General features: G+C 40.6%; 1 protein-coding gene across 4 annotated transcripts in view; it reads right to left on the bottom strand.

Annotated features, from left to right (window-relative positions):
• Window positions 1–12,649, bottom strand: part of Taf4b (TATA-box binding protein associated factor 4b) — a 177,224-nt gene extending 164,575 nt beyond the window's left edge. For 3 of the 4 annotated variants that reach the window (NM_001100449.2, NM_001369357.1, NM_001369358.1), the window contains exon 1: window positions 11,916–12,605. In NM_001100449.2, the coding sequence (NP_001093919.1) occupies window positions 11,916–12,255 (340 nt within the window). In that variant the 5' untranslated portion in view covers window positions 12,256–12,605. Of the gene's footprint in view, window positions 1–11,915 lie in introns of all 4 variants that reach the window. The other variant, XR_877141.1, reaches the window with a different exon arrangement.
• Window positions 12,650–13,226: the final 577 nt, after the last annotated feature.

Raw genomic sequence — 13,226 nt, 5'->3', positions numbered from 1 at the left:
CTCAGGTCCACACAGTAGCCTGCTCCTATAGTAAAAATGTCACTCAAGGAGAAGCATGCCACAGTCTTGTCCCCAAGCTAAATATCTCCTTGGAGGAACTGATTTACCCTCAAAGTGCTGAAAAATTAAGTGAAGGAACTATGGCATACAAAAATAAATCCTCTTAATTGAAACAGAAGAAAGATGAAACACAAGGGAATAGAGAACAAAAATAAATATCAAAGCTAAATTCAACTATATCAAAAGTATAGGACTGGATAAAGCAATAGCCAATCACTTGTTATTTTCCTAAGACTTAAAAATATAGCAAGTTTGTAACTGGGTATTGTAGTTCAGCCTATAATGCCAGAATGTGGGAAGCTGAGAATTCAAGAGTATCCTGACCTATACAGTGAGTTTGAGGCAATCTCAGCTTAAAAAGATATATGTATGTATGTATGTATGTATGTATGTATATATATATATATATATATATATATATATATGAATGAAATATACCACACAACAGCAAATAGAAGAAAGCTAAATTAGTCATAATATTATTAAACAAAACAGAATCAAGAAAATAAATCCTACCAATAGAAAGACAAAAAGGAGTCTTTTGTAATAACAAACATCACAAAAAATGAGGAAGCTGCAATATTTAAAATACAAATGCACCAAACTGAAGCAGTTGAGTCTAGGGAAACCTGAATTTTATGTGTTTTGGGCTAGCTTTTCCTAAAAATGCACTTGGCAACCTTAGATCATTACCCGGCACATACTATGCATACATACCCCGATCTTAACAATGAACCCAACCCGTTAGCAACTTACACACATGAATCTAGAAACAACCACCAGAGTTTATCACAGGTAACAAAACTACAGAGCCTAAAATACATTTAAAAAATTGTAAGTAAATATAAATTAAAAAAAAATAGTTCAACACTTGTAAAATCTCCATTTTCACTGAAAGAACTAGACAGATCAAGGAAGGGGATATAGATGAAGGTGGAGCATTTACTCTGAAGGACTATGCCTAGCAACACCACCAAACACTCACAGGATACCAATAAGGAAGACAAAGACTTAAAAAAGCAGTTTAAATCAAGTAAACTTAGCACACATACAGAGAATATTTTACCCCACAAATTAGCTGTAGAGAAAAATTTTAAGCATGGACTGTTTAAACTGGGAGTGATGGTATATAGCTGTAATCCCAGCACTCGGGAAGTTGAACAGAAATGACTGCAAACTCGAAGTTGAACAGAAATGACTGCAAACTCCAAGTCAGCCTGGTTTACTTAAGCAAATTTCAGGTCAATCAGTTCTATGTCCGGGCAGGAAGTGCTGGAGATGACTCAGAGGTAGGTTAAGAATGCTTGCTACTCTTTCAAAAGACACTGAGCTCATTAGCAGCATCAAGTACTCACATCAGGAGACTCACAATCACCTGTAGCTCTAGTTCCAGGGGAATCTAAACTCTGAAAGCAATTACACTCATGTACACATATTCATAGAGACAAACAAGACAGAGACACAATTAAAAATATAAAAAAAAAAATCTAAAAGCAAACAAAACACATAGTCCACAGAACAAGCCTTGATAAATTTAAAAGTACTGAAATCATAAATGTGTTGAGCCCATCTACAATAGGATGACAGTAGAAATTAATAACAGGAAAAGAGTTGATAAATTTACAAATATATGGATATTAAGAAATACATTCAGAAGCCAACAGGAAACACTTGTAAAATGGAAAGTATACATAGATAAGTAAAAATAAAAATACGAAATACAAGATTTGTGGCGTGTAGTCAATGTAATGTTTACAAGAAAATTGATACTTACAAAAGTCAATCTTAAAAAGATCTCAAACCAGAGCCAGGCAGCGGTGGCACACACCTTTAATCCCAGCACTCAAACTACAGAGAGAAACCCTGCCTGGACAAATGAATAAACAAACAAACAAACAAACAAACAAATCCAAAACCATTAACATCCCATAACCTTGTAACACTGGAAGTAGAGCAAAATAAAAACTAAAACAGTTACATGTAAAGAAATATAAAGACTAAAACAAAGACAAACATAATGTGGAACAGAAAAATTTGAGAAAAATTAGTTAGTCCAAAAGTTGGCTATTTGAAAAGAGTATCAAAATTGATAAATTTGCAAAGTGGGGTGACACAGGATTAATCTCAGGATTGGGAGGCAGAGGCAGGAAGATTTCTGTGAGTTTCAGGACAGCCATTGCTACATAGTGATACCCTGTCTCAAAAACAAACCAAACAACAACAACAACAAAAACCTGACATACTAACTAGGCAAAAAGACTCAGAAATTACTATGTGGAACGACCAAGGATGCAGTATGAAATTCCAACTTGCCCTTAGCACTCAGTTATACACTCATAGTATGGTCTTATTATTCTTCCCACTGTAACCTCCTAGCTGAGTACAGTGCCTGCTCAACAGGCATTCTGTCTGTTTCTGTGCAAACTGTAGAGGAAGAATCCTAAATTTATAAATGAAAGAGACAAATTCATAGAAATATAAAAAGTACTAAGTTTTATCATGAAGAAATAGACAATCTGAATAGAATTCTAAAAATGTAAATAACAAATCAAAAAAATTCATATAATAAGCCTATGTTTAGATGACTCTATTGGTCAAGTCTACCAAACCCTAGGGGGAAAAAAATGCTAATACTTGACATCTTCAAGAAAATAACATTTAACTCATCTTATCAGCTCAGTATCAGCCATACTAAAAACAGGCAGAGATCACAAATTATAAACCCTTCTGAACATACATACCAAATTTCCTGATCAATTATCAGAAACTAAATTTAGTATCATAGCAAAAGTATTATACACAGAACAATAGGACATGATCTTAAAGGTTGGTTCAATAATGGAACAATAAGTAAAATACCCTATCAACAGGAAAAAAAAAAACTCACAAAAAATTTATGAACATCTCCCACAGAAGCAGAATAAATTTGACAAAATTCAATGTGCCTTTTAAAAAATTGTTATTTTTAATTATGTAAGTATGTATGTATACATATATATACACATATGTATGTATACATATACACAATACATACATACATACAAACAATATGGTTGCTCATCTTCCAAAAGTAATTAAAGTCAAAATGGTGGCTATTATTAATTGTCTAGTATGGCAACTGCATAATGCTAATGTCAAGCAGCTATGAATGCTTTCCCAATTAAAATCATTCCCCGGAAATGATGTAGAACTTACACTAGGCACCCAGAGGCCCTGATCTGAGGAATTATTTCCTGGAACTACACACTCTCCAACTTTCACACCCAACTCCCACAACACTACAAATACTAAACTAAAAGCATATAGTTGAAAAAATAATAAACCAAATAAAGAAATAACACCAGATACATAAATCCCAACACCATTTAACATGAAACACACAAAAAGCCAAGACAACAAAATTCCTTCAAAAATTCACAATTCTTCAGCAAAGACATCTAGTGAGAGTCAGTCAGATGAAACCTCGGAGAACTCAAAACAATGATTAGAAGTATCTCCAAAGACACAAATTAGCAAATGAATAAGGTATGGATTGTGTGAAAATAATATTTCAACAAATTCTTAAGGGGGAAAAAAATCAACCTGAAATGCTAGAAATAAAGTCAAATCAAGCATTCTGCGGAAAGTCTCAGCAATAGAATAGATCAAGGAAAGGACAGAACACATGGTGGAAGAACTGGAACAATCCAAGGACAAAGATATAATAAGGAATTACAAGATATTCACAATACTCTGATTTAAAAAAAAAAGTATGGGTTATAGGAGTGGAAGAAGGGGCAAAATCTCATTCTAAAGGCATAGAAAACATTTCTAAAGAATCATGATGGAAAATTAGCCAGAGTTATAAAAAGAGATGTCAATCCAGATATAGTAGGCATTTAGGACATAAAGACCACAGAGACCCTCAAAACAACACGGACAGTTGTCATTACTCTTTATAGCCCGTGAGAACTAAATGGTAAGACCCTATTGCTGAAGATATCCCATATTTTGGTTACGAGACATAGAGAAACCAACCTAGAACTGATCTGAAAACACTTCCCTGCTGACTAACTTTCATAGTGCTAGAAGGTACTACTGCAGGCCATGGGAGAGAATTGGCATCAATGGTAATAAAGCAAACCACACATGAGACAAGATGTACTCAGCTATGCTCATGGCAGCTTTATTTATAATAGCCAAAAGCTGGAATCAACCCAGATGTCCCTTAACTGAGAAATGAATACAGACATGACAGATATGAAGGTAACCAACTACTTTTGGGTCGGATTTAAGGACAGCTAAACAGAAAGGAATTCATGCCTGGACTGTAAACTGGTCAAAATCCATAGCTTGGAAAACTCTAGTCTTGAAGGTGGGGTACCCTAGTACTGCTGTCTTGATGAACAGACAAGTTTCAGTCTTCTAAATATTTGTTTACACACATAGATTAGTGCTGCCTTCAATCTTGGCCAGAAAAGCTTCTCTTTGCAGTGGTCAGCACTTAATGCTAACTTATAACTGACCAAAGTGTTGGGAATAAGTGAGTAGGTAGGCTCAGTCATAAATGGAATATCGGAGAACACAAAGGAAGAGAAAGTGAAATGAATATAAGAGTTAAAAGATGGAGATGAATGCTCGGGAAAAGCTAGTAAGATCAGTCAGCATTCTATCGGGTTAACTGAACTCAATTATGAATTTGCTTCATGTAATTGAAGGAGGGGTGGGCATGGTGGAGTGATCATGGGAGTGGGAGGGGGACTGGGCTGGATCTGATGAAGACACTGCTTACATATATGAAACTGTCAAAGAATGAAGATCTTCTATTTTCTAGAGAAAAAAGTTTTCATACATTAGGTAACAGATTATCTTGCCATTACAAGTATTAAGATTTTAAAAGTGGACTTCTGGAGGAATCACCATCCCTGACCTCAAGCTGTACTATAGAGTAATATCACGATAAAACTGCATGGTATTGGTACAGAGACAAATAGGCCGATCAATAGAATAGAATTGAAGACCCAGAAATAAACCCACCCACCTAGGGACACTTGATCTTTGACAAAGAAGCCAAAACCATACAGTGGAAAAAAAGAAAGCATTTTCAACAAATGGTGCTGAACTGACAATCTGCATGTAGAAGAATGCAAATTGATCCATATTTATCTTCTTGTACAAAGGTCAAGTCCAAGTGGATCAAGGACTTCCACATAAAACCAGATACACTGAATCTAATAGATGAGAAAATAGGTAAGAGCCTTGAACATATCAGCACAGGGGAAATTTTGCTGAACAGAACTCCAATGGCTCATGTCTAAGATCAACAATTGATGATGGGACCTTATGAAATTGAAAAGCTTCTGTAAGGCAGAGGGCACTATCAACAGAACAAAATGGAAACCTACAGATTGGGAAAAGATCTTTACTATGCCTACATTCGGCAGAGTAGAACTCAAGAAGCTGGACTCCAGAGAACCAAGTAACCCTATTTAAAAATGGGGTACAGAGCTAAACAGAGAATTCTGAACTGAGGAATCTCCATTGGCTGAGAAGCACCTAACAGAATGTTCAACATCCTTAGTCATCAGGGAAATGCAAATCAAAACAACCCTGGGATTCCACATTACACCAATCAGAATGGCTAAGATCAAAAAGTGGCTACCATAGACGCTGGCAAGGATGTGAAGAAAAAGGAACCGGCACTCCTCCACTACTGGTGGGATTGCAAGCTGGTACAACCATTTTGGAAATCAATCTGGTGGTTTCTCAGAAAATTGGCAATAGTTCTACCTGAAGACTCAGCTATACCACTCCTGGGCCTATACCTCTACCATATGCTCTACCATATCACAAGGACAGGTACTCCACTATGCTCATGCAGCCTTATTTATAATAGCCAAAAGCTAGAAACAACCCAGATGTCCCTTAACTGAGAAATGAATACAGAAAATGCAGTACATTTACACAATGGAATACTACTTAGTTATTAAAAACGAGGACATTATGAATTTTGCAGGCAAATAGATGGAACTAGAAAATATCCTGAGTGATGTAACTCAGATCCAAAAATACATACATGGTATATACTCACTGATAAGTGGATATTAGCCCAAAAGCTCAGAATAGCCACGATACAACTCACAGACCATATGAAATTTAACAAGAAGGAAGGCCCAAGTGTGGATGCTTCAATCCCACTTAGAAGGGGGAAACAAAATAATCACAGGAGGCAGAGGGAGGAAGGGGTCTAGGTGGGAGAGGAGAGGAGGAGGAAAAAAAGGGGTCAGAATCAAGTATGGGGGGGAGACAGGAGAGAAGCCCAGAGGGCCAGAAGAATGAATAAAAATGTGTAGCAGTATGGGGTGGGGGTTGGGGAAAACCACTAAAAAGTCCCAGACACCAGGGATGTGAGAGGTTCCCAGGACCCAATGGGGACAACATTAGCTGAAATACCCAACCGTGGGGAGATGGAACCTGAAGAGACCACCTCCAGTAGATAGACATGGCCCCCAGTTGAAGAATGGGGCCACCCACCAATCTCAAAAATTTTGACTCAGAATTGTTCTTGTCTAAAGGAAACGCAGGGACAAAAAAATGGAGCAGAGACTGAAGGAAAGCCATCCAGGGACCTCCCCAAATTGGGATCCATCCCATGCACAGCCACCAAACCCCAACACTATTGCTGATGCCAAAATGTGCTTGCAGACATGAGCCTGGCATGGCTGTCTTCTGAGAGGCTCTATCAGCACCTGTCTGAGACAGATGCAGATACTCACAGCCAGCCATTGTACTGAGCCTGGGGACCCCTATAGAAGAGTTAGGGGAAGGACTGACTGAAGGAGCTGGCAACATCATAGGAAAAATGACAGTATCAACTAACCAGACCCCTCAGCCCTCCCAGGGACTAAGCCACCAACCAAAGAGCATATATGGGCTGGTCTGTAGCCCCAACTACATATGTAGCAGAGGACTGCCTTCTCTGGCCTCAGTGGGAGAGGATGTACTTGGTCCTGTGGAAACTTGATGCACCAGAGAAGGGGGATGCTAGAGGGGTAAGATGGGAGTAGGTGGACAGAGGAGCACCCTCTTAGAGGTGAGGGGGAAGGGGGATAGAGGTTGGGGAGACTGTGGGGGGGACGACTGGGAAGCGGGAGAACATTTGAAATATAAATAAATTAATAAATTAAAATACTTAATTTTTTAAAAAAAGAAAAAAGTGTACTACTATCCAGTTTCTACCTCATACATAATTGTTTTTTGCTTTTTTGCTCTGTGAATTTCTGTGTTTCAATGGCAGGGTCTGATCTGGATGGAGGCTCTTTGATTTTTCAGTATTCTCATAATCTGTTCCTGAAAGAATAGCAACTCTATAAGAATCTAGATGTAGAAAGATTCTAACTCAAATTCTATAATTCAAAATACCTGACTGGTAGCTTTTTTAAATCTCTTCTCAACCTAGAGTTAGGAGAAATGAGATAGACAGCCTACTCTTTCAAAAGCAGACTAGGAACACAAAACCTTACTAAGCAAACAAAATGTTTCCCTTTAGCATCCATAAGAAACCAAAGTTCCATACAAAATCAGCTTAGTTACAGTTTCCTACTGAGTTCAATAAACATGTATATGCCTAAATTGTATTTTTCTCTAGGTACCATGGGCCAAAATCCTTTCATTTTTGCATAATAATTTCCCATATTGAGTTTAAACCTACTTATATTGCCCTTTTCTCATTTCCTAAATTTATTGTAAGTAAAATAAAAGACTAGTTTTTTTTTTTTCTTTTTTGGTTTTTCTGTGTGTCCCTGGCTGTCCTGGAACTCACTTTGTAGACCAGGCTGGCCTCAAACTCAGAAATCCGCCTGCCTCTGCCTCTGCCTCTGCCTCCCCAAGTGCTGGGATTAAAAGGTGCATCACCACGCCCAGCAAAAGACTAGGTTTTAATCACCCTTCATTGATCAAAACAGAGACTGATTTGCCAGCACAGGTTTTTATTTCCCTCTTTAAATTTCACCACTAAAATCAGACACGTAAGACTCCAAGTGATTATTACTTTGCATATTTGGTGTTAGTTTTATGAATGCATTGATTATTTTTCAAAAATAACAGAAAAATTAAACCCAAAGTAATCTATGGAAATTCAGGAAATCTATCAGATTTCCAAGGGAAAAATGTTTTCTACTTTATTTACAGTTGTATTCATAGTATTTAGCACAGAATCCAGAGCATGTTGCAATTATCAGTACATAACAAAGTATACCACTGGGTATGTTATCTATCTCCCTCTAAAAATCATAATGTATAACATAACCTAAATGTAAAAACATCTACTTGAGTAAATAATAAAAGATAATAAACAAGCAACATAAATGGACAATAAGTGAATTATTAAATAATAAATCATACTGCCATTAAAAATTAAACATTTGGCTCCTGAAATATCTTAGTAGATAAATGAGCTTGCCACCACGCCTGAAAACCAGTTCTCAACTGGTGGGAGAAGCCTCTCCCACCACGGTCACATACCAGATAGCCTCAATTCATAACAGTAGCAACATTAGTTACGAAGACGCAATGAAGTAATGTTATGGTTGGGGTCAGCACAACATTAGGAACTGTATTAAGGGTCACGGTGTTAGGAAGGTTGAAAGCCACTGTGTTAAGGGATAAAATTCAATCTTGTGTGGCTAGTGCTTCTATCAGTCAAATCATCTACCTAGCCCCTGGGTTTGAGATAGGACCTTACTGCATTGTAGGCCATGCTGACCTCAACCCTGAGGCCATCCTCCTAGCTCAGCCTCCTCACTGGAATTATAGGCACCAACATGGCCTTAAACTCCTGAGTGTTCTAATACAGGAATTGTGCGCCCTCAAACCTGGCTAGATATAAGTACTTTTAAAAACAAGATCTATTTAAAGGAAACTCTGAAAAAAGTTAAGTACTCAAAAGAATTTATCTTGGTAAATTAAGAACTGAGACACATTCTTGAGGAACTAACTGTTAATAAGTGCATGTGGGGCTCAGCGGTTAAGAGCACTGACTGCTCTTCCAAAGGTCCTGAGTTCAATTCCCATCAACCACATGGTGGCTCACAACCATCTGTAATGGAATCTGATGCCCTCTTCTGGTGTGTCTGAAGACAGCTACAGTGTACTCATATAAATAAAATAAATCTTAAAAAAAAATAAGTGCATGTGAATTGTATAGAATTTATAACCTATAGTAAGCCAATGTCATTTCATTCTATTGGCTCCTCTGCTACATACCAGTAGACATGTCCCCAAGCAACTCTTCAGGTACCTCTCATGTTCTTCTACCACTAACAAGTCCTTTAAAAGTTTGTCCTCTCTTTATAGAGCTTCTTCAGTAATATACTGTACTGTATATTTATACTAAAATAAATCTGTATTTAAATCCCCTTTGACTTATATAAGTTATTTGCCTGGCATTGATTAGGCAATCATCTATCCTTACAGAGTTCTTTTCCTATTTGCTACCTGACCGTTATGAGGACAGAGTAAAAGCAATAATACTGTATTAAAAGTGACCATGGCAAGCCCTCAGTAAAATAACTTGCTACAACTTATCAGCAAGCTTATCACCTTGACTATGTTTTCTACCTTAAATACTTGTTTTGACTTTCTGAAAAAAACTTCAATGATGCTAGGTGGCATGCCTTTAATCTCAGCACTCTGGAGGAAGAGGCAGGTGGCTGTCTTAGAGTTAGGCCACCCTGGTCTACTGAGTGAATTCTGGACAACCAGGGCTACACAAAGAAACCCAAGGGGAGGGCAGGGCACACACTTCATTGACAAGACAAGAATGTACCTTGTAGACAATCAGCAAGTAATTTCATTCAATACATTCACCACGACTTTATAAGACTGTAGACAAGATAGTAACGTGATAGCAAACTGTCAAATATACAATGATATACTGATTTTACCAGTAGAGGTACCTTGTGTACCATACAACACAGAGTTTTGTGAAATGTGCATAACATAATCTGCTCAGGGTGTCCATAACCAAATACAGCATTAGCTCTCAGTCTTAATTAGGGTTCCTACTCCTATGATGAAACACCATGACCAAAGCAACATAGGGAGGAAAGGGTTTATTTCCCAAGTTCCAAATAACAGTTCATTATAAAAAGCAGGGCAGGAACCTGGAGGCAGAAGCTGATGGAGAAGCCAGAGGAGTGCTGCTTACTAGCTTGCTCTCCAAGGCTTGTTCAGCCTGCCTTCTTATAGAACCCAGGACCACCAGGCCAGGAATAGAACCACCCACAATAGGCTGGGCCCTCTCACATAATCATTAATTAAGAAAATGCCATACAGGCTTGTCTAAAAGCCTGATTTTATGGAAGCATTTTCTCAATTGAGGCTTCCTCCTCTCTGGTAACTTTAGTTTGCATCAAGTTGACAAAAAACTAGCCTACACACACCCCCACCACCACCAAAAAAGACCCTCTGTCCTTTTGCTAGAGGATATTAAAGAAATCTTTTCAATTAATGTTCCCATTTTTGTATAGCCCTGGCTGTCCTAGAGCTCTCTAAACTAGGCTGGCCTCACACTCACAGAGATCTGCCTGCCTCTGCATCCCAAGTGCTGGGTTTAAAAGAGTATGCCACCACTGCCAGGCTTAATAAAGGTTTTCTTGGCAGAATTTTTTAGCACCACCAATATGTTCAATTTCCACTTTCTGCTTAGAAAAATTAATGAAAGACAAATTCAAGATATTTTTCAATTAAGGAACAAGTGACAACAGTAAAATATTCACATGATGTAAATTATCAAAAAGCAAAACTTTTATGCAAATCATAAAACAGTCCAACAGAGTAATAAGCCTCCAAAGAAAAAGCAAACAAGAAGGGCTGGAGAGATGGCTCACTGGTTAAGAGCCCTGGCTGCTCCTCCAGAGGACCCAAGTTCAATTCCCAGCATCCACATGACAGCTCACAACTGTCCATAACTACAGTTTCAAGGAATCTGACACCCTCACACCAATGCACATGAAATAATTAACAACAAAAAGTGTCTTTTTCTCAGCGCACAGGCTGATCTCTGTGAATTTGAGGCGAGCCTGGTCCACAAGGGCAGTTCCTGGCACAGAGAAACCTGTCTGGAACCCCCCTCCCCTCTCCAGCCCCCAAAGACAACTAAAGACTCATTAACACTCACATATCACTTCAAATACAACAGTTGCACAACTCAGATTTGTCAACCTGGGCACTTGTTCCCTACCAAAAGGAATCTTTTAACTTAAAATTACATTTATTGAACACTTAAGATAGTGTAGAACGATTTGACCAGATGCAGTTGCACATACAAGTAAGCAATCCTAGCTCTTGTTAGAAGACAAGAATTTAAGGAAATCCACCCCTACGCAAGGGAGTTCAAAGCCAGCCTAGGCTACAGGAGATCGCATCTCAAAAGAAAAACAAAACAAAATGGAATAGCTTCCGCTGTAAACTTACTTTAACTTGCTTAAAAACCTCTTTGCCTGAAGTTTCAAAAACTTTCTTTTAAAAAAAAGGCATCTTTTTTTACTGGTACTTTCTCCACATGAAAATTAACTCTAGAGAGTCCCTATGTCCTCATCTAGATGCCAGCCAATGCCTCCAAGGCGGTCCTGAAAGTGCCTCTTCCACGTCGTGACTGAATCTTGGGTGAAAGGACAGTTTCCTTAAATACGAAATGCAGTAATCAACCTAGAGGTTATATTAATGGTGAGGCCAAATCACTGCCCGCAGACTCGCTGCAAAGTCAGGACTAGGAAGGGCTCTTGGCTCAAGTTCCTTAGAGTTACAGGGGTGGGGCGTAGGGGGGGATGCTATGTCCCCGAGTCACCTCAGGCGAGCAGGGGTATTTCACATACCTGGAGGAAGCTGCAAATTAGCCGGTAGTTGGATTGTCGTGGTGCCCGGCGTTTTCACGGTGACTATCTGAGGAGCGGGCAGCCTAGGGCTGCCGAGTTTAGGAAGGGCAGTGACAGGAACCACTTTGGTCACTAGAGTCCCCACTGGGGCTGGCAAGGGCTGGGGCGCCACAGACTCCACGCAAACACTGACAGGAGCCTTAGTCACAGGGCCCAGGGCCACCGGGGTGCCCTCCACCCGGACGGGCAGCGCGGCGACCGGAGCCATGGTCACGGCCCCCGACGCGCTCGAGACTACAGGAGCAGCGGCGCCGGCCGGCTCCGTGAGGCCCGCCGGCATGCCCTCGGAGGCTCAGCGGCAGCGACGCTGCCCTTCCCGGAACTGAAGCGAGGCGAGCCGGGGCGAGCGGCAGGAGACTCGGGTGCAGTCCGGGCGCCGCAGCATCGCGGAGCACACGCGCGCTCCGGGCCCGGCTGGCGGCGACACCGCCGGGCACTCCCTCAGCGGCGCTCACACGTGCGCGCTCAGCCCGGGTCCCGCGGCAGAAGCGCCCGGACCGGCAGCTCCCTCAGGGCGTCACTTCAGTTCCCACCCGGGGAGCTTTAACTCGGAGCTTCCGCGCCAGAAATTCAAAATCCTACAGACCCGCAGAGTCCGCAGGCGACCCACACGCGCTCCGCACAAACCCCGGCGCGGCTCAGCCAGCCATGTTTATATAGCCACGCGGAGCCCTTGCGCACGCGCCCTGGCAGCCCCCGCCGCCCGGGGCTTCCCTGAAGTTCGACCTTCTGATTGGCCAGCGAGAGGAATCGCGCTAGTGACGTCACGCTGGGCGGCTCCGGAGTAGCTCCGAGTCTTCAGCAGAATCTGAAGCTCAGAGGCGCAGGTTCCCGGAAAGTTATCACGTGCGAGCGGCTAGCAGCACCGGGCGACCTGCGACAGGGCGCGCCTTGCTTGCTTGCTTGCTTGCTCCGCTGGCTTGCCCCGGCCTAAGCGCCTCAGAACGCCTCCACTCGCCTCTCCTAGGATGTTATACATTAAGAAAAAAGTGCGGAGAACTGACTCTTGACAAGGTGGAATTCAGTAACTCTCGCTTTGGGTTTGTCTGGTTTCCGGGTGTTTTGTTTTGGGTTTTTTGTTTTTCTGTTTTTTTCCGGCGTCCCTGGAAAGCCTGGCAAAAATTTTCATAACAGTAGACACTGGGAAAATCAGAATAGTGTATACGTTTACAGTTCCTAAAGTATTATTTTAGACTTTAAATAGCTAAAACAAACTGGAAATTTTTTTATTCCTCCTCACTGGTTTATATG

Source organism: Mus musculus, chromosome 18 (genome assembly GCF_000001635.26).
Source record: "Mus musculus strain C57BL/6J chromosome 18, GRCm38.p6 C57BL/6J".
NCBI classification, from domain to species: Eukaryota; Metazoa; Chordata; class Mammalia; order Rodentia; family Muridae; genus Mus; species Mus musculus.
This window is presented reverse-complemented; position numbering and strand designations above follow the sequence as displayed.